Source organism: Semicossyphus pulcher, unplaced genomic scaffold, assembly GCF_022749685.1.
Source record: "Semicossyphus pulcher isolate SPU_LCO1_2020_fin unplaced genomic scaffold, fSemPul1.0.p SCAF_13, whole genome shotgun sequence".
NCBI lineage: Eukaryota > Metazoa > Chordata > Actinopteri > Labriformes > Labridae > Semicossyphus > Semicossyphus pulcher.
In genome coordinates, this window is record NW_027211637.1 from 16,873,370 (window position 1) to 16,900,646 (window position 27,277).

General features: G+C 40.1%; 1 protein-coding gene across 1 annotated transcript; it reads left to right on the top strand.

Annotated features, from left to right (window-relative positions):
* Positions 1-16,039: 16,039 nt before the first annotated feature.
* hoxc13a (homeobox C13a) lies at positions 16,040-19,300 on the top strand. Its single transcript, XM_069660340.1, has 2 exons — positions 16,040-16,703; positions 19,044-19,300. Exons 1-2 carry the CDS (start codon positions 16,040-16,042, stop codon positions 19,298-19,300), a joined length of 921 nt encoding a protein of 306 aa, XP_069516441.1.
* The last annotated feature ends 7,977 nt before the right edge of the window (positions 19,301-27,277 follow it).

Genomic DNA, 27,277 nt, shown 5'->3' on the forward strand with positions numbered 1-27,277 from the left:
GTTAGATAAACGTCAGCACAGCAACCCCAGAGTGAAACAAAAAATCCTCCTCCAAATTACAGCAACATAATGCAGGAGCTCGAAAACAACCGAGCCTTTTCGAAAGGGCACTTCTCTCCGGTTGCCTATATGAGCACATATGTTGAGTCGGTCGTTTTGCTGTGACAGCTCGGTTGCAGGCAGGCACCGTCGGGGCTCCGTCTGCTGTGTAGCAGAACCATGATATTGTTGGGTCAGCATGCCGAGGGCACAGTGGAAATGTACATGCATGATTAATATAGCTTTAGTGTGCCACACTGAGTGAGTAAAATAAGTGAAGAGTGTTTTACTCCCCCAGTTTAAGATTCTGCAGATTTGCTTTTGTTTGTTTGATATTTCTTGGTGTTATGTGATTTGTAGTTAGGTTACCGTGTAGTTTATGAACTGTAGTGTATACAAGTACTTCAAGTATATTTTTTATCATGATTATGGTGTTTAAATCCCTAAATATGGATTCATATAATTAATTATTCCGCTCCAGCTTCCCCTCTTTGTATTATTGCCTGTGGTTTGCTGTAAAGCCGAACCGACCCCGTATCCTGCATATTTTGTGCCCTATGTCATCATGTTTTTACTTCTTTCCTTCTGACTTCTAAAATATAAATGTAGTATATTTGAATATTCTTCTAAAATGTATCCTGCGTTTTGTTTCTTAGCTACTGCGATCGTTGATGAAAGCCGGGGTCGCTCATGTGCAGCTGGGATGCCATGTGTTTGCACAGCCGTCGGATCTACTGCATGTAGCTCTGATCCACACCCAGCAGGTAACCATTTTAACAGTTTAACCACATTTTTAGGATTTTAGTTAACCTCTTATTTGCACAAGTGGTAATAACTTTTAATCCTTAATGAAAGAAAGATGTCACAAGTCATTTTGAATTGCGTTTTCCTCTCTTCTTTGACCTGAACAGCTCGCTTACTGCTGCTGTTGTAACGAAAATAGTCTCAGTGCCACTCGCTGTTATTTAGAGACTGCAAGCACTAACCAGTGAATCAAAATGTACTGGGTGGTTTTGTTGACGCAGAATACTCGGAAGAAACAAAATTCGGTCCTGAATTCAGAAACACTTTTTTAATAGACTTATAGTTTTGGATGCTTTGATACAAAATCCTTTACTTTTTATGTAATTGCTTTTCATTTAAGTCTTTGCCCTCAATCTTGCAGCTGAAAATCATCATCAAAGAAGGCGGACTTGCAGGCCTGTTTTAACTTCTGCAGTGGAGAGAAGAACCTAAAGCATCGCAGGAAGGATTAAGAGGTAAGGTGAAGAGGGGGAGAAAACCCAGTCAGGATTTATTTGCCTTCTAGCCATAAAATGGATGTAAAACCTGCTGTAGCCACTTGGAAGTTGTTGTCAGCGAGGCTGACTCAGCCGGACTCAGAGCACCTTAGACTTTGATGGAAATGTCTTGTGAAATGGAGCTTTGGTAAACTAGGAGTATATTTTTTTTCTGACTTCTGATTTATTATCATTAATATTCATGAAAATAAAAAGAGTAAGAAAGCAAAAAATCTTGATATAATCAGGCTATTATAATATATGTGGGTGATTGAACAATCTGACAACCAGAGCATGTTAATATATAAGAATGAAAGCAGGATGTGAATGAATCATGGGAGGAATAACAGGGACAAAACAGACGCAGATGCTTGTTTAAATCTTTTTTTCATTTATTGTCTTGTTATGCCAACTTCTGCTTGTGCTCAGAGTATTTTTTAATAATGTCAAATAAAAAATGCAGTGTAATTTTTTTCGTCCATTGTTCTCCAAATACAATAATGAAGGGGCGTTTGTGACTTTCATATGAAGAGATTAAATATGGGGAAGCCATTACCTACAATATTCACAGGAGGTGTACATGTTGGCAGGTAAATAGGACAAATATACTGTCAGGGCTGAAGCTGTTTTGTTGCTCTTCTTAAAACACAAATGGAGAGACAGAAAAAAGTGCTAGTGGTCCAGAACTATTGCTTATTGTTTTGAGGACTTGTTGTTCGGTTCTGAGACGTAGGACGTTGTGATGGCGACTCCTCAACTCAAGAGACATTGTGCAGATTTAGAAGAAATTCCACTCAACGTCCACAAACATGTGACTTTTATCTTTTTATTAAAAATGTTTCCATTAGGAGTTCCCCTTTCATGCGATCAGTCATGTGGAAAAACTCTGAGACTTTAGTCCAAATGGTAGGTATCCGGTTGTGGAAAAGCTCCTCTCTTGTGGTTATTATAGCCACACGCAGTATGGGAGCGACTTGTAAAAAAGGACATTTTCCTCGCTCAGTTGACTGGCTGTACATAAATAAACAAAATCTGTCTTCCCCCCGAGCATCCATCGCTCTCCTACGAACTGCTCCGAGTCAAGTCAGCGGGATTGTGTGCGTGCGTAGTGCTGTGTGAAAAAGATCAGCCGTGAGAATCGATGCAGAGCTAATTAATTGCTAAATAGCTGCTTGGACATAATGTGTTTGTGAAAAACCTCACAAAGAGGACGCACGTCAAATGCAACATCATCATGTTATCAGTTCTCAAACACTGTTTATCCTTCAGTCAAATACCTGATGACATTTTTTCTGTGATTTTAATCAAATACAATATGACTGATTTGTATTATTGAAAGTAGAAAATAGGGTATATATATGTAATAAGGTTTCTGTTTTTAGTTCTTGAAAGCAACACGTCTGTTTTTAACATTTATTTACTATACACAATCAAAGTTTTCATTTGCAGAAACAATACAGATACCACAAACACAACACTGGCGCTCTCTGTATGCTACAATGTTACAATTTCATTTAGCAGCCGCTTTTGTCCAAAACGCCGTACATCTGAGAGTTCATACACAAGCACAAGCAACGATCAACACAGGACGGAACAAAGTCAGTAAGCGCCAACAAACAGCTTCACGTGCGAGCGGACACTGGTGTATGCTCGTGTAATGCACTAAGACCTTCCACTTTCTTATACACATCCTAACTGATAAAGGTGCGGGTGAGTGTTTAAAGAAACATTTCACGCCAATGTAACGTATCTGAAAAACGGTATTATAACACTTAAATTCAGTTAAGGTCCCATCTATGGGCTTGACTCTTACAGGTTTCCCCATTCCAGTTTGTTATAACACTTAGAATTTGAATATTATGACATTGAACAAAGAAAGAAGTCAAGTTTTCTTTGTCATTTCAACCATATACAAGTATACAGTGAGATGATATGAAATGTAGTTTCTCTAGGACTATGATGCTTTTTAAAGAGGGACAAAAACAAGCTTACATGGTAGGTAGTATAGAAACAGACCAGCATAGGCTGATCTGTACAGCACTTATAAAATGTAGCTAGCATGTATACACAGTACACATAGTGCAAGTATTGATAAATAACTTTACATCAAATATAAATAGATGTTAAAAAAAAACAAAAAACATTGTACATCGGAAGATCTGTTAGAACTGTATTTATCTCTTAAGAAAGCATTACCAAAGTTCATGAAATATAAGCACAACTGAAATTACAATGTTTCCATCCTGCAGTAATAATACACATAAAATAATACATGTGCAAAATGTTCTCCAAATATAAAAACGAAGCAGGATACTACTTTATCAAGAAACATACTCAGAAATGACCTCACTGCTTAACTTGACATTTTCATTGTACATTTACATTTACATCACATTTTTTGATAAATCAGCGTAAATTTGTCCCTTAAAACATTAAAAATGAAAACTAGCAGGGAACATTTAATGATTATTAAAATGTACTATAGCCAAGGCTACTTGTGCTACTAAAATATGATATTGGAATTGTAAAAACACAAGTATGCTGTAAAACAGAATTTGCTCATCGAATAGAAACTGTGCTGCATCACTGCGAGTCGTATCAGAATATATCCTCGGTAGGTGAAAACATTTACAGACGATTTGAGAAGTTTAAAATGCTGCAACAGAGGATTTTTGTGTGTGTGTGTGTGCACTCTATAAAACTTTTAACCCTTTCAAAATAAAGTTTCCACTAAACACTGGTTAAGGTGTTTGTAAAATTAGACTTCACCGAAGTAAAGACCGATACAGAGGACAGCATCAGTTCCTCACTGATTTAAACGGTGATGCTCATTCAGCAGCCTGCGGGCCACATCTGGCTCCAGCTTAAAACAGCTCGCTCGATCAGTTTCTCAGCTTTAGGAGCCGGAGCCTCGCTGTCAGTTAAATCTGTAGTTTCAAAAACGTCATTTACTTTCAGTTTATACGGTAAGGTTGGATGCTTAACATTGAAGTGCTTGTAATTTACTGTACTTCTCTTACCAGCTCCGGGAACTGACGTCCCCAGATTCATGGCCAAATTCAGCCGAGCTAAATGGTCTTTTTGTGTTTACTCTGACCTTGAGCAAGGTCATGGACACATATTTCTACTTTGGGAGGTTTCCAGGATTTCTCAGCAGCCAAAGCAGGCTTAAGAGGACCCAGTTATGTCAGGGAAGTGTTTTGGACAAACAGTTTTCATAATGAAAGATGAACTGGTTTTAGAACATTTTATCTTCTTCCAGGCCTAGCATGAAAAGAAGAATAGCTTGTGCAGAGGTGTGGAAATGTGTCTCCGGCCTGACAGGTTGGCTAAAACACTTCATAGAATATCAAAGTACACTCCGTTATAAATAGTTCAACCCAACATGCACAGTACAGACAACAAATCAGACATGGTTCCAGTATTTATGAATTAAGGAGTTATTACATGTGGTATGAAATACAGTTTGCAGATGTTTTTGATTAATGCAGCAACAATGCTGCTGATGGCATGAATGTAAAATGCGTTGATTGATTTCCTGAAGAGACATTGCATGTGCTTTGTGTTGAATTCTGCAGCTGCTCTCTGTAGGATGTTAAGCACATTTAACTGTAGTCTACTGTAATGTTTCAGTATTTGAAGAAATAGATCGTATTAGATTAGTTTATCTGCTAACACACACACAACCGGCCATTTAACAGTTCAGCTCCCACAGTGCCGTCTACAACAAAGAACCACTCCAATTAAAAAGTCTGTCACTTCTATAGAACATTGGTTGAAGTAATACATAATTAATTGTTTAAAATACAAACATTTCGCCCCAAAAAACTCACCCATATTGTTCTTGCTTAAAAAAATGCCATCATTCTTTGATGATAAATGTCAGCTCTGTTGAATGATGAAATCTAATGTTTGGTAAATAATTAGTAAAGATTGAAAGATGAACATTAATTATTGTGTGTTTATTATTTTGGTTGTTATTATTTAAGTAGAAATAAAAATTTTTTTTAAACAATCTCCTGATTGTTTCCTTCACATTCTCTCTCTCATCAGATTATATCGGACCTACTTTCTTGCTGTTTTGTGTTGTTCTCTGTGTTATTATCAATATGTTAAAAAGGTCAGGTCACCTGACGGCGCGCATTAATTTGTACCCTGTATCTTAGACTCGAAATTATTGCCACATAACTACATGTAAAACCCTCTCACGCATTTAATATCTTACTGATGCGCATTATTTTACAGCCTCTTCAGCCATTAATTACGCAATTAAATAGAAAATTAATTAAAGCGCTGCAGCAGAACCGCTGCACTGTTCCGGTGCCACAGACGCACAATTCGAACTTTCTGAGTTTTGTTGGCTTCTCCATAAAATCCCACGCAGGAAGAAAAAGTGAGAGAATGTGGTTTTTCATCGGCCTGTTACTCCTCTGAATATGTTCATAAAGTTTTGCATTTCTCACGTTAGGCTCCTATTTATGTGTTTTTATGGAATAATTCACAGAAAAAACGGGACACGGCTTCTTAAAACCTCCGCCTTAAACAGCAGAATACAAAAATACCCGAAACACAGTTTGTGATCGGGATATGGGATTATTTTTTGTCTTATTTAGTTAAATATAAAAATGTTTACGCACAAATAAGATTTAGTTTGACTGAATATGTGTGTTTCATACGTTCCTGCATCTTTCTTAATACATTTGAATGCATCAGAAATACAGAATTTTCTATCATTGAAATGATAGGATGCAGCTTAGACCTACTTTCTGATCCGTTTCTTTCGGTAAACATTGCATGACAAAAGATATTTAGTGTTGGCCTCTAACACCAACACTTAGAAATAAAAAAAATTAGCTAATTTGATTCAGAATCGGATTTAAAAAACGATTTTTTTTATTTTTTTGGTTTTATTTCCGGCCGTTTAAAGAGGACTCGCAAATTCCAGCCATTCTAGGTGATTTAAATGCGAATAATAACAGAAACGCCAAATACTTTAGTTACGCAGCAAAGCGCAGTGATAAGATTAAAGCAGGTCCGTGATATGTCTCTTTAAGATACATTCAAGCTTGTCCATTCATCAGTAATGTGTCCGCTGTTGACAAGTTGATCAGATTTTCGCAGTTTTCGTTATGTTTTCCTGTCTCGGATGTTGAGCGGGGATCTCGTCTATGTTTTCAGTCGGATCGGATATGCAAACGGCTACTGTTTTTGGTTTACGAGCGAGGTGATGGAGGTGAGGGGTGTCCTCTCCTGAGCTCACCCAGCTCTGTCTGAGCACACTGACTTTGAACTTGAACTTCGTCTTGCTCATCTTCATAATGTGTCGGACACACTGGCACAAGTGAACCTGCACTAATTCCGGTCCGCGGATTAATTTACATCGTTGGTCTATCAATCCATCTGCGCTCGTTCAGGCCGCGCGCAGGAGTGCGCAAAAAAAAAAGAAATCAGGATTTACTGTGGCACTCCTCCAGACAGCAGGCGACACAAACGTCACCATAATTCCACTTTGGTTCTTCTGTCTGTCTTTAATTTAACTCCAGCTTTGGTAACTTTGCCATCCAGTTTTCTTAGAAGAAAGTTTTAAAAAAGATATAAGAAATATCAAAAATATGGACGACTTGTTGTTCGCTCTGTAACGAATAAAAGCCTTATGAAGCCTTTGAAGCTTTTCAGTCTTCAGGGCAGCCATGTTTATCAAATGTTAGAAAGACTAGTCAACCAAATACACGCACAAAGTAGGCTTAGATGTGTAGAGGAAATGTACTATTCTGTGTAAACAAAGATTTTTTTTATTAACACAAGAATCTGTTTGCTGTCAATTATTTAAACAGGATTTACTCGCTTTGCAGCCACACATCAGTGAATGCATCATGTTTCTTATCAGGCAAATGTTCTGTCCGCTAAGTAAATTCACAAACACGGTCACATGATGAAACATGTAATACAAGGAGCACGTAAGAACCACCATCAGTGGGTTGACCTGAGGAGAGACGTTGGCAAATGTTTGTACATGCATGAATGCAAATATCACCACCTTTTACCTCAAGCGCGTGACGCGTGGTGAAGGTATGAGCCAAATAGTTGCGTAAGTACCACATACAGTATGTTCAAGTACAGGTAGGCACACTGGGAAAGATCGCATTGCGCACAAAACGCCTCTCTGGAGTTAATTCAAATACTTTTACATGATGTGTCAGTATTATTACCTGACATGCAGTGATAGAGAGCAACAGTTTGTTTTAGAAACTATCACGAAATTTCGTAACAGTCCGACTGAACAAATAGATGTTTTTGATCGACTTATCCGATTGAAGTCGAATTTAAACGGTCTGAAACCAGATTTGCTTTCTGTGGTTTCTCTGACAAAATTAAAGGAAAATCCTGCTGCGAATTTTGATTTTCAAATGCTACAGATTCAACTTAGTCGGCACAGGTACAGCGTTCTGCGCAGCCACATGTCTCTGCTCACTTCCAACAAAATACACAAATGATGCATACTAGTTTCATATTTTAGAACATGTTTGTGATGAATATGTTTGCAGCAGCGTGGCCTCCCTGCAGCTCTCTGCAGCAGACTCTCTCCTGCAGGCTTTTTTTATAAACAACTTGGATCAATACGTTAATAAGTGCCTTTTACGTTTGCCTTGCTGATATCATTCAGACAGTAGCTTCCTGCGCACCATGTCATCATTCCTTAAATATTCCCTCCGTCACAACGAGTTAACCAACAACAAGCAGGTGCAGACATCTTTTCCAGCTCCTCCAAACCTGCAGCTCGTGCACAGTTCAGGCTCCTCAGTCACTGCGGGCCTGCTGCAGACTCAGTGAGGAAGTTGTTGTCCTTAAAACGGCGTTCTGTAAATTTCCATGATTTTTATTTGGTGTCTCGGAGCGAAGTGGGCTTCACAGCGTGGGCTGTATAAATAAACCATTTGCCTATAGCAAATATAGTATACTTCATGTTTAAGATTCTTTACAGCTGTATGTGAGCTAAATGCTGCGCCGTTAATGATAGTGTGAAGGAAGTAATATAGCTGATAGTTTTTCATAAGTTTTGTGATGACGTGAATGTGGAAATGTCGCCCACGTGCCCCACAGGAAGTCTATAACAAAGGGTGAAGACTTCAAAATACATATCAGAAATTTTATGGGATGCAAGAGGGAAAATAGTTCATTTATATTTTGATTTGCGAAACAAAATGTTAGACATGCGCAATTGAGTAAAAGTTCGTCCAATTTAGTCAACTGTAGATAATAAACCGTATTTTAATTTACCTCTTTTAATAGTGGTGGCATAATATTCGCTTAGAAACAGTTATTGTCGAAATATTTAGTCAGTAAACGATACAGTGGCGTGTTAAGCTCCCAGACATTCACAGCGTGTGTTCTCGGAACTCTAACAGCATTTTGACACATTTTCTGTACGTGAACATTTTCCGAGCTGCATGGTGTGACAGACTGTGGAGCGCGTTAGCATCGATGTAAGCAGCGTGGAAAGATTGGCCTTTAACGCAAGACTTCAGATTTCAGAAGAAATTCTTTTTTTGATGCAGTCTTCTATTACAGGCGGATCACTTCCCCCCCCCCCGCACAGAATCAAACCCACAGCTGCCTAATGTATAAAAGGTAACTTTCAAATATCATAACCGTCGTCTAAATTGTCCCTTTAATCTATTTGCCTCTGATGCTCATATTTAAAGTGTACGTCTTGGCCTGTGTCAACATTCTTGTTTTCGCACCGTGGATAAAAACTTATTTTTCCTCTCAAATGTGTCAGCCAAACTACCGACCAAAACATCTAAAATGCACATTTACACACGCATGATCCCTGTGGATAAGCCTTATAGTGTGTCCACTAAGTTTGACGCGCTTTATTCAGAGCGAGAACCAGTGAGATGATTAATGATGAACGTGTGTGTCTTTTGTTTTGCTGTCTGGACGGATGGAGCGACCGCCTCTCTTAACTTGAACTTGGACTTCCGACTAGACGCGTCCAACTGTGGATTTATTTAGTCTGCTTTCTCTCCGGTTTAGCCTCCGGACTGAGACTGCAGATACTTTCAGCTCACTCCCACAGATTACTGATTGTAGACCGCCATCAGCTCAAGTGTTGCGCACATTTTAAAAGAGCAAATTTGTTTATAATTCATATTATGGTGGAAGATAGAAGAGAGGATTTGGTCCACACTATTGGAGAGAGACATCACCTTTTAGGATTTTTGAATGATAATACAAGTAAATATAGTAAATAATATAAACGACCTTATTTTTAATTGTAGAATTTAAGACATTTTGACTGTTTTACTCACAATTGGTGGCCGTGCGTAAAAGTTGCTTATTTCACAGTGCAACTCCAAACTTTGTCCATACAAGGAAACAAAATCTACATTTTTTCGGCTGTTGCTGTGTATAAATTGTAATTACTTACGTATAAAAACATTTAAATTTGTGTAATGTATTGATTTGATGCTTCTGTAGCGTGCTTTGTAAATCTTACGGCGTTCTGAAAATGTTTGAGGCTTAAATTCTCGGTGTTGTTTTGCACAATATCTCGGGCGTTTCTCGAAATTATTGAACTACATTTTGTGTCACATAAGTGACGCGCAAAGATGTCTTTGTCTCAAATTTGTTCACAGCTTCTTGTCAGAACCGGGTAATGAACCACTGACATTTTAATACCAATATGATAAGTACACCGGGCTAAATCAAAGGGCAGTAAAGCCTGTGTTGTATTTAGTAAATCCTCTTTGGCCTGGCTGCCAGCCTGCCCTCTCTCCTCTGGGCGCGGCTCCGCCTGGTCCGCTTCATTCTGCGGTTTACCCACAGCCGTCCTCTCATATATAGTCTACCTGCTCTGGATGAGGTTAAACGAGTCGAATCCGTGGTAAATTACGCATAAACTGAAGTGTAGGTAGTCATTTTCATGCAGCCTAAAAACATACAACCTCCATCGGGTGCTTCATCAGTGGTAAATAAAAATGGTGGATTTACCTCGTGGTGACAATTATAAAGAAAACATCCACAGACATGATTAGAAACCTTAAGAGTTCCTGAGCAGCCCTTATCTCTTTCTTCACACTCGAACTTGATGAAGATGAAGAAGAGTCTGTTTCACATCAGCAGAATAAGAAAGTGTTGGTGCGTAAAGTGAGTCAGAAGGGGGTTTCTCCCCCCCACACCAGTATGGCCTAAACTCGACACTTTAGTGTCCTCTATTCACTGTATGTCGTTTCACGAACACTTAAGCTAATTTCAGTTTGCTTGGCAAACATGTCCAATGGCACCAGCTTAGTCTGTTGTAATAAATCTATTTTTTTGAACACTTGAAGGCTTCGATAGAATGAACGACTGCTGCATACTCGTGCTTGTGTTTTAAAATGCGTTCATGCAAATGCATGCAGATCTCCTGCAAACTGCAACAACTAGGAATGTGTTGGTGTCGGTACGAGTTGAAATAGAAAAGAAAACACTCCATAGCAATCTATTTATGCATGTTAACGGGTGTGTTTACATGTCCCTCTCCAACGCATTGTATAGACATTGCGTTCTGTTTACCACGCACCAACACTGCACTGCCCTAGTTTGAGAGCCGCAGTTTCTTGACCAAATCACATGCTCTCCTCTGGCCCTGCTGTTGGCATGGACATGCAGTGGTCTTGGCTTTTACGATTATGAACATTTTTTAAATCGTAAATTAAAAACAGCGTGGCCGGGTAAAAAAACAGGAGATTGAGATGCAGTTTTAGTTTTGTAGGAATGTTTTCATGGCACTGGACTGCTGGACGCCTGCTCCTCTCTGCCGAACAACAGAACTCTGTCTCTTCTCAATTCAATTTTTCTATCCAAAGAACAGTGTGCAGTCACCGCATCCTACACACACACACACACACACACACACACACACACACACACACACACACACACACACACACACACACATACCACTGGAGTAATATAAACGACTAAAAGGAAGTGAGCATTCACTGTCCTGCAGGAAAATGTTGCATTAACACGAGCCTTAATGCACAATACATGTAAGGCGCCAGAGCGGGAGCTCGTGACTCACACGGGCAACTTCCAAATGAACAGCAGTCTTGATTTACTATGCGATTTATGTGCAGTCAGATTTTGGTCCATTTAATTAGCTCAGACACTTAGTGGGTCCAAAGTTTAATCCAGTGAGTTTGACATTTACTAAAATCTCCTCAGATTCCTTCTTTTGAAAACACACCGCACTGGCCTTTACACTGTTACACTGCGTGATTCTGTTTGCTTGTAGTGGTTGACAAAGTCCATCGTTCAGTGACATAAGTATTTGTTCAACTTTGATTATAAAAAAATGGTTTGATCTGAAAGCTAAGTCTGAAGTCGGCTGGTTACTCGTAAACATAAACGCAACCTGCTTTGAGCATAGCGCACACTCTACCTGCAAGCTGTCAACACATTCGTGGATCGCTACATCGCCTTTACAAAGACTCTTTACGCGCAGGGACTTGCATCATTCTCCACACCGGTGAGGTAACATTTCAAGAGTTGTATTTTGTTATTTTATCGACGTGTTATTTACGGATAAATACGTGTGAGAGAACCGGAAATCTCGGTCTCAAAGTAATTTTGATGGAGGGACTACTCTTGCAGTAATGTGGCCAATTGTGTAAATCAAGGCGAAGAAAACTGACTGTGATTAATTCATTAGTTTCATTTGCAGTATTCGTCATTGTGTTATTATTATTATTAAGTAAGAGAGACGCGTTCTTGAAATGCGTGGCATTACAGAGGAGTGTACTGTATTTAATTGCGTCTGCATAAAAATAGCACATGCTGCACATCTTCTCTAAGTGTATAACTGCACATTCTGCTTACATAAGGTCCACCGGCTCTCTCATGTGCGCCCACAGTCAGTTCCTGTGAGCGGAAGCCGCAGGTAGGCAGTATTTGTAATGCGGATGGAGGCTCTCCCCTCCCCCACAGAGCTCCGCATCAGACGGGCTCTCTCTCCGTCTGACAGGGCCTGTCTGCGAGGACGTGATGTCTGCTTGTCAGAGTATTTACAGCAGCACATCATGGCTGCTTGTCAAGATATCGATAGTGGTTTCTATTAACAGATCCTGAAATAAGCGAAAGTGCAGTGGTGAAGTGTTTCACTCATCCTGGCAGATCGCTTTGAAGGAAACTTTTGATGAATAATGGATGAATGTTTGGTAAAAAAAATAATTAAAAAAAGGAGGTTTTGCAGTGAAGTTTCACCCCAAACTGTTATCATCGACGCACGAATAGCTTCAATAATCAGCCACAAACTTTGAAGTTTAAAAGACTTTAAATTGAGCAAAACTGACAATGGATCAGTTTTTCGTCCCTTCCGAGACGCAACTTTTTCATCTTTATTATTTTACCCTGCATCTGTGAAAGATAGTTCTGGTTGTGGATTTTGGTTCAATTATAGTGACAGCATCACGAGTTTAATTAATCCACAGATTTACGCTGCGCCCATGATTCCTTACTGCTTGTCAGATTTTGGTATTTGAGCTTCGATCTGTAGAAGCTAAAAACCAAAAGTAAACACAGCTGAAGCCTAATGAGATTTATGAATTCGCACAAACTTCTACACCGCATATAGTCACGTTTAGAGGTGGATTATGGTTAAGGAATATCAACTTTAATATCTAAAGACTGTCATGGATAGTTGCGTAGTCATTTATTCAAAATATCCCATTCATAGGTGGTTTTGGATGTAAAAATAAATATAAAGCAAACGTGCAATAGGGAACCTGCACGTGCGTAATGTTAAAAACACCCTTTAAGAAATCCACCTGCCTGCGTGTCTTGTCACTGTTAATAGATGGTGGAAAAAAAGCAAGAATTAAACTTTGGTATCTTTTAAAATTCATTGTCATTTCTATTTGCAGTGCGTGTGTTTGTGACTCCGCTGGTGTCTGTGGTGAGCTGCTGATGTCTCGTGTCTTTGCACAATTTGTCCTATTGGAAATGCGCCATGCGCTGACATATTTATTATTAGGCTAATTATTTTTGCTCCCACAAGAATGTCTAATTATTTTAGTTCTTGCAAAAGTGTAGAGAGAGAAATATTTATTAACTCTGCAGTTGTGCCTAAATATCTTATTTTACCTTATTCTGCTGATTTTCCTTCCTGAAACAGTTTTTAAAAAATCCACATTTTGGGTGCATGTTCTGGAGAAACCACAGACAGGCTTAACATGAGGTTTATTGTTATTGCAACATAAAGTGTGGTTTAATAATATCATAGTATTTGTCTTCTACATTGCACAACTTTAATTATTATCTGTGAGATGTGCCGCCCATTCGGCCAGCGCTCCATCACCCTGGTATCCCTCAGGGCCAAACTATTAGCACAGCCTACAGACATTTAGAGATTAAAAAATGGAAGTTTGTGAGTGAGTGAAAATGCGCCCAGCTAATAATAACATTCTGTCATTCATAAATTATGAAATTATATAAAAAGAGAGTCTTCTCCTGGAGTCTGAGCTTCCATGGAAAAAATGTTAGTTTGGAATGAGCCGGTTTCCTGAAGCGCAAAAGCTGTCAAATTCCTGCTCCTTTAAACAAAAACACAGGGATTATTTGAACTTCTCTTCCTCTTCACACACAGCAAACATTTTAGAGTGAGGGTCTCTAAATAACTGCTAGTTTGCATGCATGCTCTAGTGTGAAGTTCATTCTTGTCTGTCTAGACTCCCATTACGACCCTGTTTGTCTGCGTTTTTTTACCTTGACCTTGGACTTCCGTGCAGCTGCCGTTTGGATGAGCCCTCCGTAGTTGTAATTTGCTTGAGACAAAAGAACTTTAGTCCCGGTCCGAGGAAGGACAGAGGTCTAGCTTCCTTTAGTATACAAGTACACAACAGTGGCCTGATTATTCCCAGAGCTACTCAGCAGTGCAAAAATGTTGATAAACTAGGCGCCCTTCGTGGGGCAGCTTGTAGCCTGCTTTATGGGTGAGTCATGGGAAAGGCATCACAAGTCTGTTTGATGGAAACTTTGCGGGCCTATCCCATCGTTAATATTTCAAAATCAAACATAGTCAAATTTTAAATATTAACCTGAAGCTGTTTTAAAGAAAGTGCTGCAGAGGACGATAAATTGGAATTCCGCAACCGTTGTGATTTTAGGGCCTGATGACGAGATGAGCTGAAAAAGTAGTTTTAGATTTTAAACAGAGCTTTGGGAAACTCTGGAGGGAGGACGCGTGTCAAAGAGTGGCGGAAGAAGATTCCTGTGAAGAAATAGGTCCGCATGCTGTCTAATTAAATAAGCTGTAGTCTACACGCAGCTCAGTTTAAAGCGGACCCTTGTTATTATTTTCGCCTGGGAACGTCAGCATCCACTTGTAGGTTTGAATAAATAGCCATGTGAAACTGAAACATCACATGAATTCGTTGAATGGTATTATTTTATGATCGCGTTATCGATGACAAAGCTTTGGGGCATAACGGACGCGGCACACCTCGCCCAAACATATTGCGGAAAAATGTTTACAAAGTAAAGGAGGCGTCTATTCTTTGGACTTAATTGCTATTTTTACGTCTTCAATTTAACCGCACTGCATGTGCTGAAATGTAATTTGCATAACGGTATCTTACCTGGATGAGCTTTCACCTAGTCCTGTGGCTGAAACTGTGGAGGTGTGATTATACATTCAACTTTGCTCTAAATAAAACTCCTGCTTCTTCATCTCACCCACAAAACAAAGTCTCACACACACTCGAACACACACACACACACACACACACACACACTCACACACAGCCTGTAGATGGTTTTTTTTTTGCCTGACTTTTTAAATAAAAATGATAACATCGTGCTGTAAAGTTATTATCTGCTGTTGGTGTTAAAATATCAAACCCCTGAAAAGCAACATTATTAATACACATTTGTTTTATACCCTGCTGAAACACTAAAAGTCAACAGCTAGCTTTGGTTACAGAATCTCATCTCAGCATGTTAATAGGTGACCCAGTGGCAGTTATATACGGCTTTAAAGGAAATGCGTCCTTCAGAAAAGCAGTCTTGATAAGATTGGGCGGTTTACAGATCCACATGTGCTTCGTTAGCTCTTTTTTTTGTGTTAATAAAAAATAATTGACAGAAAAAATGACTACAAACTATGCTTTCCAAATGAAATCCTTTTTTATTCATGAATATATTTAATAATCAAACTAAACCTCAGTCGGGATACGTCAGTTCCACCAAGTGAACCCGGATAAACGCACATTTCGCGCAGTGCGTCACCACGCAAGTTTAAAAATTATAATAAATATTCAGTAAGAAATACTTATATTTATTTCCCATGTACTGACTATGACATGTATCATATGCTGTAATATTCTCCTGCAGTTCTCTGTCGGCAAAATTTCACAGGTTGTTTTCGTTTGCCCCAATCCTGAAGTATCCAAACTCCCCTTTAAGGGTGTGGGTCTGCGTGATTTGAGCCAATGACAGGACTCGGAGTTCTGCAGGAAAAAACTGAGACATGTGAGGCAGTGGGTCTTTAAAGGGCTGCTCTGCCCCAACTCACAAGCCCAATCTCGTAGGACTTGTTAGCGTATCACGTGCCAGATTCTTAATGAAGTGGACACACGAGGGCCCAGTGTGCGCATGCGCGTGGTGTAAAATGTAGTTGGAAATGAGGTGTCCGTCTTGGAGTAGTCGACTTTTAAAAAGCATCGGCAGCCCCTGATATGACGACTTCGCTGGTTCTGCATCCACGCTGGGCGGACACCTTGATGTACGTTTATGAAAAAAGCCCGAATGACAACAACCAGAATAAAAGCCAAACAATGGAGGGACTGAGCGGTAATTGCCCTGCGACCCACTGCAGGGACCTGATGTCGCACCCCGCGCTGGGACGACATTCTGGCACCATAGCGACCCACCAGGGCTCCGTCTACTCGGATATTTCCTCCCCGGACACCGGCCGGCAGTGTCCCGCTCCGCAGACATCATCCAGTGCATCTTTGAGCTACGGTTATCCGTTTGGAAACCCTTATTACGGCTGTAGATTATCTCATTCGCACAACGTGAACTTGCAGCAGAAGCCTTGCTCGTATCATCCCGCAGAGAAATATGCCGAGCCCAGCACAGCGCTGCCCACGGAAGAACTGTCCACCAGGGCCAAAGAGTTTGCCTTCTACCCGAGTTTCGCCAGCTCGTATCAGGCTGTCCCGGGATATCTCGACGTGTCCGTGGTGCCCGGTATCAGTGCCCATCCTGAGCCGCGGCACGACGCCCTGATCCCCATGGAGGGCTACCAGCACTGGGCTCTCTCCAATGGCTGGGATGGGCAGGTGTACTGCTCCAAAGAGCAAACGCAGTCAACTCATCTTTGGAAATCACCTTTTCCAGGTACGTTGTAATTATGTTTGATTAAATTTTTTCTAACTGTCTCCTGCAGGCTGTAATTTATATGTTAGTGCAGCGGCTTGTAGGCGTTTAATACCTGTGTCATCACATTAAGAAAGCTATTTAAATGTAGCCAGATATTTTTACTCTGCCGGGATGTTACTGCTTAGTCCATATTATTGTGTTAAAGTGCCAAATATCAGTTTACGAAGAAGTCCAGGGAAACTCTTAATGTGCAGAATAAACAAACATGTCAATCACCATGTCAGCTATCCAATGTCCTTTATGGACTCTGCGAATATGGGCAGTTATTTTTTTCCCGTTTGACATTAAATGCATCATGCATTTAGTTTAGTGCGTAAAAATGACACAATCAGAATTGTACGTTTCAGGAGCCTTTGGGCCTTTTTTTAATGCTTTAAAACAAATTCCTAGAGGCAGCTGATTTTTTTCCTCTGAGGTCATATGATGGTAATAGTTCAGTTTCAGCCACGGAGAATAGACAGCAACACCAGTGCATACCTTTGCTCCATGTTTGACAATATAGTGACTAAGCTAGCCTTCTGTGGTTGGACTGTGCCAATAAATCTCAGCGCCCTGTGATGTGTCAGGCTTTTGCATATCTCACAATTCATTTGACTAACATTTGTATTGCATACTTACCTCACCACCATGATGTACAAATGCTCTCAACCACTGACCAATTCACATTATAATGCATGCTCGCCTTTGGCTTTTAACTCGCTGTCATAGAACATGCATGATATCTGATGATAGACACTGGGGCCCGGACAGAATGCACTTTACAGAGTGTTTACTGGACTGCGTCTTTTACCACAAGCCTTTATTATCTTTGTCAAATCTGTAGGTATTTTAATCTCGGATTAGGACTGGACTTCTCACACAACACACCCACCCCCTCCTCCGTTTATGCTGAAAATACACAAGAGCAAGCCACGCAAGCACGGGCACGCTGTCATATGCGCGCGCACACATGCACAAAAACACAAGCGCGCGCTGTCCATGTCTGTCTGTCTGTCTGGCTGCACATACATGCCACTTACTGCCTGACTCACGCAGAAACCGCTCTGCTTTAAATTGTGCTGTAAAAGTATAAAACAAAATAACAGCGATCTCCAGTTGGTTGTGCTTAATTTCCTCACAAGGAAATATCAAATATAAGTGAATAAAGAGATATCATGAAGCTAATGTTTGAACATCCTTTGGCCCAAAGAAAAAGAGAACCATAAAAATCTCGTGTGCACTTTAACCGAGCCGAAATGTCCACAGCCCCTGACTGTAAAATGGCATGGGGGTAAAAATCTTCATGTCTCACAGCTTGCCACTATTTCTCGAGGTATTGGCATACTTGTCCTGTCATGTCTCTCATTGGCTCCATGCAGCCTTGGCGAAAGGGTGCAATCCCAGAACTCTGCTTTCCTGAACAAATAAGACTCATACTGCCTCGAGGTTTTGGGGCTTTCAAAAACCATTTAGAAAGAGCAGTGGAAAGAGCAATTTACATCTTCAAGGAAAATCAGGGCAGTGTTTAATGTAATGTGTGTAACTTGATTATAATTCAAAACCTTCTAATCTGATCTGATCTAGTTTTTCAAGATCTTTTTTTAACAGTTTAATTGCCAGATTGTGATTTCTATTTTTGAAGCAGTGCGCCACTTGTTACTCAGTTTTGCCCCCCCCCCCGCATTAAATAATCATCTATTAGATTTGAAAGATACCATCAGCAAGGTCTGCTGAGTTTCGTACGTCGACCAGCAGATTAAAGTATTGACACGCAGCCAAAGGAAAAACAATGATCACTGGCCATTTGAAACAATGCACAATTGTAGTGTCTGCAACTTCATAGTGACAGTTCATTCACAGAAACAAAGGAGGGCCTATCAGCGCGCGCCACGAGCTGAGTAAATGTTACATTAGTGAACTCTCGATGCTAATATTGCATCTCTTTACGTCAGGTGCAGCACACCTGAGATCGTCACTGCAATCTCATTTCTGTGGTGTACCCCACACCCTCCCCCCAACCACTGAATGCAACACACACACTCATTCGCTGTCACACACACACACACACACACACACACACACACACACACACACACACACTCATGCACCATCAGACACAGTTTGGGGTTTGACATTGAAAAGTGAATTATTTAGAAACAACTTTTTTATTTCCTGTCAGGTAGAGACAGAATTTAAATCTTAACGTTTCTTAGATTTCTTCAGAAGTCTTGTAAACTGCAGTGCTGCTGAATTTATGAAATGAAACATTGCGGTGTTTTCACGCACAGCCTAACGTGCATTTTCCCTCTCCTCTTCCAGATGTCGTGCCTCTGCAGCCTGAAGTCAGCAGCTACCGTCGAGGGCGTAAAAAGCGCGTCCCTTACACCAAGATCCAGCTGAAGGAGCTGGAGAAAGAGTACGCAGCCAGCAAGTTCATCACCAAAGACAAGAGAAGGCGCATCTCTGCCGCCACCAACCTCTCGGAGCGCCAAGTCACCATCTGGTTCCAAAACCGGCGAGTGAAGGAGAAAAAATTCGTCAGTAAATCCAAGAGCAATCACATGCACACCACTTGATAAGATCAGCGACCTCCTTGTAAACTGCAACTCATACCTTCCAAAACATCACGCCATATATTTACCTCTTGCATCGAAAACCGTGGCTGAAGAACATTTTGGCTGAGTGTTTTTTTTTTTTAATTTAACTTCCATCTTTTCCATCGACCTTGCCACCGCCACCCCCCTGTTTTCAATTTAGAGAAAATCCTCTAAAAACTGTGAAAATATTGAAAAATTTCACTTCACATTTGTTTTATATGAATGTACATATATAAATATATAATATTTAAAACGATATCTGTATTTCAAAGACAAGTATTGCGTGTTTTTTCTTTTTCTTTTATTTTGAAAGCCAAATCTCTAAAGGAGCCGATGACATTTGGAAGACTTGCAGCGGACAGATCAAATCACAGCAGACTGTCGTTTGGTGTCATTTTAGGAAGAGGATCGCCACATGGACAGGACTTGTGGCATGATGATACGTTGAACTTGAGACTCCAACTAAAAGCTCACAAAGACTTTCGAGAGAACGAATCTTTTTTTATTTTTTAAATATTCCTTCTGAATTTCAAAAGCTATGTTCCTCTGTGTGGGATTTGTTCTCTTAAGCCTGGGCTAAAACAAAGGCTGCTATGTTGTTAATCTGTATAGTGCAATGCCTTTTATTATTTAATTCATATTATCTAGTATGGCGGAACTGTAAACTGGAATATCCCACGACCTGTATGTTTTCCTTTGTCAGTGAAGGATTCTGTCATGCAACTGGAATGATTGTAAACCATTAAAGTCAGTGAGTATTACACATAAATGCACAATCGTTTATTTGATTTGATTTCGTCTTTGTTAGTGTAGCATTGCAGCTGATCATGCGCCTTGTACGGAGCCTGTAATTTCTACTTTCGTGCAGTATGTGAACTGTATTGTGGTGTTGAATTACGTCCTGGTAACGTGTTTCATAAATAAATGATGATTATGAAAATGCTTAAATATTCAAGTCAATCAACCGTCCTGCTTGCAGCATTTCCTTTCGTTTCAAGTTACACTGGTGTCATTAAGGAGCAGCAGCTCTCACCGCTGTCGCCTTTCCTCTTAAAGTTGAGTCTGTAACAGCAGCAGCGGATGGATGAGTGAGGATTTTATGTTGCAAAGTGCTTGATTAAGACCTATTGGGCATCCTGGAGTCCTAATGGCAGCAGGAGATGATCCATTCATTACGCACGGGCGCTGAGCAGCTGCACGGATTTTCTGGCACTTGCAAACTCAGAAAAACACAAAATAAACTGATATTTGCGCTCATTTCTATTCCGGATGCAAATATAATATTAACCCTTGCAGGATCTGGTCTTTCATATTGATCAGTTTCGTAGAAACATAGTCGGCGGTTGAGAGAAACTAAAGTCTATCCCACGCTTACCTCCAACTCCCTCCGCATTTTTATCCAAGTCAAAAGCAATCATATGTATGAAGCTACCTGTTGTTTGGCTGAAGTTCAACTTGCTGAATCATCAGGCCTAAAGCAAAATAAAGGTATCTATGCATCATCTGTCAGAGAAAAATGTTCTGGGTTAGGCCAGACAACTGTAGGCAGTCATTTCCATATTTCACGGGTACAAATTAGTCACTGTTTTTCTTATTGTGGGAGCAGTATTACCCGCATCCTACACGAGTCCAACAGGCTACATCCAGTGTGTGTAATGCATTTACACCAACACTATTATGGTGCTGAGTCTGCCCTGAGATATTGAGAATACATAAGATTATAAAAAAGGACAAACATTTCTTGGTATAAATATATACGCACATATACGCAGCATATGATATCTGTGGTCGTGACGCGCCGCGCGTATTTAGATTTCAGTGACACCCTGCTGTAGGAGTCTGTTTCAATAGCACAGGTGAGTTTTGCAATAAAATTGAGAATGCATTTTTCATCTTTTACATATAAATAGTCATTATTGTGTTATAAACACATGTATAGTCATAATGCACGTGCACGTTCTTGCACACCGAGCGACAAAATCAGCCCAAAGCTGCATTGCGCAGAGATTGTCTGTAGTTTCGCTTACAAATAACTGATTTAATATCTATTTGGTATAGGCTGTGCAGAGATGCGGCAAGTGTTTTTTTTCTTCTTCTATACAGGCGGCCAGTTTTAGCAAGTATAAGGCCTTCATGTCCCACAGGCAAGTTAAGCTACAGTTGGGAAAATAAATGGGAAAACATGTGGGAAAAATGACATTTAAACACGACTGTCCTGAGAATAATTAAAGCTGAAAGTGGTTTACATTAATATACTTAAAAGTACTCCATCTCTAGTCTGCAGTCTCCGTGTTTAGTCTGATTTAACATTAATGCGGACTAGTTTAAATGTTAGATGTAAATATTGTGTCTTTTTCTCAAATGAAAATAAATCACATGTGAGGCCTAAATACTTAACCAGCATTAGCCTTATATGTCTCATATTGTGGCTTTCCTATAAGATACCATGCATGGCATATATTTAGTGTGCGTTTGGCTGTCATCTCTCTATAGGCGCGAGCTTGGCTGGACTCTCTGGTCACTTTTTCCAGCTCCTCAGATCTTCTGAGGTCCTTGAGTAGAATCCAAGCCGTCACACTCAAAGTTTGTGTTTGTCTGGTTCCTGGATTTTCAATCCTTGGTGGAAAAGTTCTGGCTCTCCACATTTACCCTTGACCATGACTATGCAGTCACTTTGACCTTGACATCACAGCAGATTGTGAATAATAAATAGGGGGCTGGACACCAATGGCGGCGGTTTGTTTGTAGGCAAACAAGGTGTTATTTCCCTGTCTAGACAGCCGGGCTTAATGACATGCCATAAATACATAAAAAAGGGGAAGTGTAGCGATATCCTCTGACCTGCCTTGCTGACCATCTCTGCGAGCTTTGCATTAACATTTGGGCTCTGCTCTTTTGTGTGTTTTTTTCTTTTTTACAGAAGTCCTCTAAAAGTTGTTGCCCGTGGAAGCACCAATGGTTTCATGCACTCGTCATGAGGTGTGTGTTATTGACCACGGAGGACAGGTAGGACTTTTGACGTCTCACACCAACACCAGCAGCCATAGTGTCTGCACAGCGAGAGGAAATGATGATAGGACGTCGCCCTCACAGCGATGTAAGGTATGGGCGTTTTCTTCCTATGATGGCAGCAGGCCTGCTCGGACTTTGTTTTATGACTTTATAGCTCACAGCCAGCGCTGTGTACATGTGTAATTAAACAAAACAAACGTGCAGAAATACAACGGATGATGCGCAGTAACAGGCGCATTTGGTTGCTATTTGAATATTTTTATTCTTTTCGAAGTAAGAGACGGCAGCGCAGACCTTTTGTGAAAACGATTACTGCTTTAAATATGGCTTAGTTATTTTTACACCTGAAGTTTTAGAATATTATAATATAAATAACAATTTTATTAAATGTGTCGAGAAATGTATTAAATCATAAGAGGTTTTCGGCATAACATTTGTTATCTCAAATATAATGTGATATGAGAATATGCACATTATTTTTAAAACTATTTGTGAAATTCAAAAAGCTATTTTTTCTTTACACATCTTCAGAAATATTTAATTGTAATTTAAAGGCAGATTAAATAATTGAATGGATAAATACAGAAATATCACAATACGAATATTTTAAGTACTGTAAGGCACAATTGAAGAAGAAAATGTGGAATAATATTACGTTATTACAGCTCTCTGATATCCACCCTCTGCTTAAAGTTAATTTTTGTACTAGCTTTATTTGTCACTTTGAGCCTGCACGGCCGAAGTTTACATTTACTCTGCCGATATAAGAGACACTCACAATAACTCAATAAAACAAACAGCATCTTTCCCAGTAAAAAGAAAACAAATGTTTTTTAGCTTTTAGACGTTTTGCACATTGATCAGGCGTCTTTTATACATTAGAAACGTAAAATGTGTAAAAAAGTTGCATGGGTTTTGGTTGTGTGAGGAGGCGTGAGAGCTGCAGGCCGCTGTCAGCAGACACATGAGACAGGGGGCTGATAACCTCTGGTGGTGACCAGAGGAAAATATCAGGAAGTGCTGCAGCGAGCTCTGATGCAGCCACATTTTTACCTCTGTTTATTTTGCAGCATTCTTATGTCTGTTTGTGCTGCGTGCTTCCACCTCCCCCCTGTAGTTGACAGTATTTATGAAATAGTGAAATACTGAGATGATAATCTTTATTATTCTGAAGTTCTTACTTTTAAACTTTTAGGCCTTTTTTTAAGAGTGAATGTTACAACAAATACACAAGTTAAACATGAAGCCTGCTCTTTTTTGCTGTTTCGTTGTGGAACTGATGTCATACATTTGTTATATTAATGCTATAATGGAATAGTGTTGTGCTTTGACTGTTGAAATACATCCGATAATCAGGAAGTCACATGTCGGGGCAGGAAAAGACAGCAGAGATAAGCAGGGCTTTGATCTCCACATGATTATTTATTTACTCATTGGATTTCTTTGATATATTTTTTTCGTTTATGTCTTTGCATGTTCAGCTATAAGAACTTATTCGACACACTTAACAGCGCTGTTGATTGAAAGAGTAAATGTGTAAAAGAGCTTTAATTAGAATCCCGCGTGACTGACGGCACGCGCCAAGTTTGGTTTGAGAACGTCATCATTTAATGCGCATGAATGCGGACACAGTGGATGAGCGGTTTATATTTAATCTTTTTGATTATATATGAATCATAATAACACACACACACACACACGCCGATCTCTCACACTCACGCGCATTAAAACAATTCTATTTAACAATTTAGAGTTAAAAAATAAGTACAAATGTGAGTTATTAAAACAAAATATTTATATATTTGAGCAAACACTGAGTGGCAGCTTGTGGCTTTATTAGTTTATACAAAGTGACCGTCAAGTTCAAATGCCAGTATTTAGCCTATAACATGACGTCATGTTATGAATACTTGCTTTAATGTCACTTTGTAATGTGTTATTTACTTTATCTACATAGGAATTATACAGACTACACACGCTGTTAATGCGCGCCTTGATGATCTCAGACTTTGAAATATGAATAATATTATATAATTATTTCTAGGTTGGTTTGGGCTCGCTCTAACAAACAATTTAAAATAATAGATGGCACAGTTCTTCCTGCTTGCGTAGTCAGACAGGATGATGCAGTGAAGCAGAATTAAAAGTCGTCTGCTGTACACAAATGAAAAAGTTGAGCCAAACCTTTCAAGTTAAACGTTAGCACTTTAGTGGCTTCTTTAGGCTTCCCTTGGTGGTTTGTTTTACTTGAAGGAAGCTTTAAAAAAGGGCCGCTCAAGGCTCTAACTGTGGCAACCTGCCTGCACAGAATCAAAGAGAAAAGGGGAAGAAAGGCCCTTTGTTTAGGCTATTGCCCTGTCTGGACAGGAGCCGCGGATTCCAGGAGGGTCATTTCAATATCGCGCAGACACTGGACTAGACAGTGACCTTGACAGTGCTAGAAGCTCGCTTTACCAACTTCTTTTTTTTGAAAGGCACATTTTCGTTCTAGTCAATGAGACTGTGCAGGGTCTGCAGCTCACGGCCACTCGTGACATCATCACGGAGCCAGAGATGCACTGAACAGACGAGCATTTGTTTGAATGTGAAATGCGGATCTGTGGGAGTTCAGGAGCGGAGGCGGGGAGAGACTAGGCGAGGAGGCGCAACACATGGCCTCGTTCTCCGAGGTAAAGTGGAGGCTGCAGCCTACATGTATTATCTCTGTGCACGGCCATCCGGCCCATTCTGCTGTAAACATCACACTGCACTGTTCTGCTTTTATTTGTTACAATAACACGTGAAGTGATACCAAGCCAGCCTGTGCTCCTCCCAGAGAGCGAGGCACATGATATTATATGGGATTGATGTTTGCTGCATTGCGAGACTCACTAACTAGATGCAAGAATGTGCAGAGGTATGAGAGGCAAAGAGTGCAGAGCACAGAGTGAAACCGCAGCAGCTTCTCCAGTTCAAACATCTGATATTTTGTCTTTCTATTTAAGGCTGAGCCAGGCCCGCTGCCTACGGGTTAGATAGGAGACACGCTCACCAGCGACGGGGACAGCTATCAAATGTCGGCTGACTTGCAAATCGTTCCCAAACCAATGTTTAAATGAATGCTAATGTCTCACATAACCCTTCATTGGCAAATTGGTAGCACGCAACGTGCGCCATTCAGCACGCATGTGCAGGCTGCTCTAACCTTGCACCTTTCTGTTAATCCTCAACGTTATTATATTAATTCATGGAGCCTAATTATTCTACTATTTAAATATATTTTGGACCGGAATCAATCTTTTTATTTGCAGGGCAGCATTTAGGATCCACTTTAAATCCGCTCAATGACCGGCGCATCTTATATTCACATTATTTTAATGAGTCTGGCTGTTCGCCCTCACTCCAAGCTGCCCAAAAGGCTTTTATATGTTCATTATGTTTTGTTTATTTTAATTGTACTGATATTGTTCATTTAAATTGACTATATGAGTTCAACATCAAGTTCAACCCACCGTGACTGCGGCTTGAACTTGAGTGTATTGACGGCTATATGTGTGTATGTGCGTGCTGAGTCATATTTCGGATCTTTTCCCTATTCTTATTCACTCTCATTAATTAGTTAAAACTATTATATAATTATTTAATGTATTTCTACTCTTTAATATATACAGCAAACTTTCTGCCTTGAATTATTCTGACTTTTTTAAACTTCCATAATTGAGACATGAACAGTCTGAGCGCGGAGACGTGGTGACTTATGAGATCCATTAGTTGTTTTTTCTTTCTTCTCAGCAGTAAAGAGCGAAGGTTTGGGTAAAATATGATTTTAATAAGAAAAAGTTGTAGCTGCAGGACTGATATGATTTAATATAGAAAGCTTAAAGCCTTCTTGGATTTATTTATCTGTTAATGAGGGCGGTGTAGACCCGGGAGGGGAATGCAGGAGGCACAGGTCAGTCAGAATATCTTTGAGGATGATGTTTGAGCAGTTTGATGACTGAAGGCCACATTAGAAATTCTTGCGCCAGCTGTTGTCTGAAAGCCGAAATCCTGCTCTCACCATGGCGAAGCTGTGTGCAGAAGAAGAAGAGCACTGTGGCGGAGTGTGAAGTGTTTATTTGGCTTGTTTAAAAATATATATTTTTTTTAGTAATAGCAGAGGCATGACTGCAGTGTGACATGTCACAGATTTGCTCAGCGTCTCCAGAGTTGCATCCACAAATCAACTAATTAGCGCGATATAAAGCAGAGCCTCTCAGCTGCTCGGATCAGTTAAGTGCCCTCTGATATCTTGTAAAATTCATATAAAAGAATTGTGAGAGGTATAACAATCCCAGCAGAGTTTGGCTGCGAACGTTTATTGGAGGTATCTGTTAAAGTTGTTCATGTGAGGTGTACTAGAGGATATTATGTGAAATATACCCTCTTAAAGTAACCTTGTAGAATATCGTCCTGTTTTACAGAGCCAGTGGCTTCAACCTGCTGACCCCGTTACTGTAAATATGAGCAGAGTGCGGCAATGAGCATCAGTCTTTTCTTAAAACAAGCTTGTAAAATTGGGACATCACAGCTTTATGTGACATGAAATTCAACCATAATTTGCAAGAAAACAAGATGTCATATGCACCGTCTTCTCCTTCAAGAGAAATAGTTTTCATAAGAGAGAGCGTTTAAAAAAACTTTGGCCAGCTTATAAAGATATTAAACGAGGCCATGGACAGTTCCAGCAGTGTAAGAGGAGAAGCAGCCCGGGCTGCTTTCAGGCTCTGCAGGACTCAAGTGTGGAAAAACAAGATTCTACATTTTTAATAAAAGCTTTATAGTATTTTTTAAAAAGCATATAAACCTCTGTAATACACAAGTTAATGTTTTGTTTTGTCTGAGAGGGACCGAGTGGGTGGTACTATGTGTAGCAGAAGTTAGCCTGGACACGTGGTTTGGGGATGACCAATCAGGCGCCCCTCC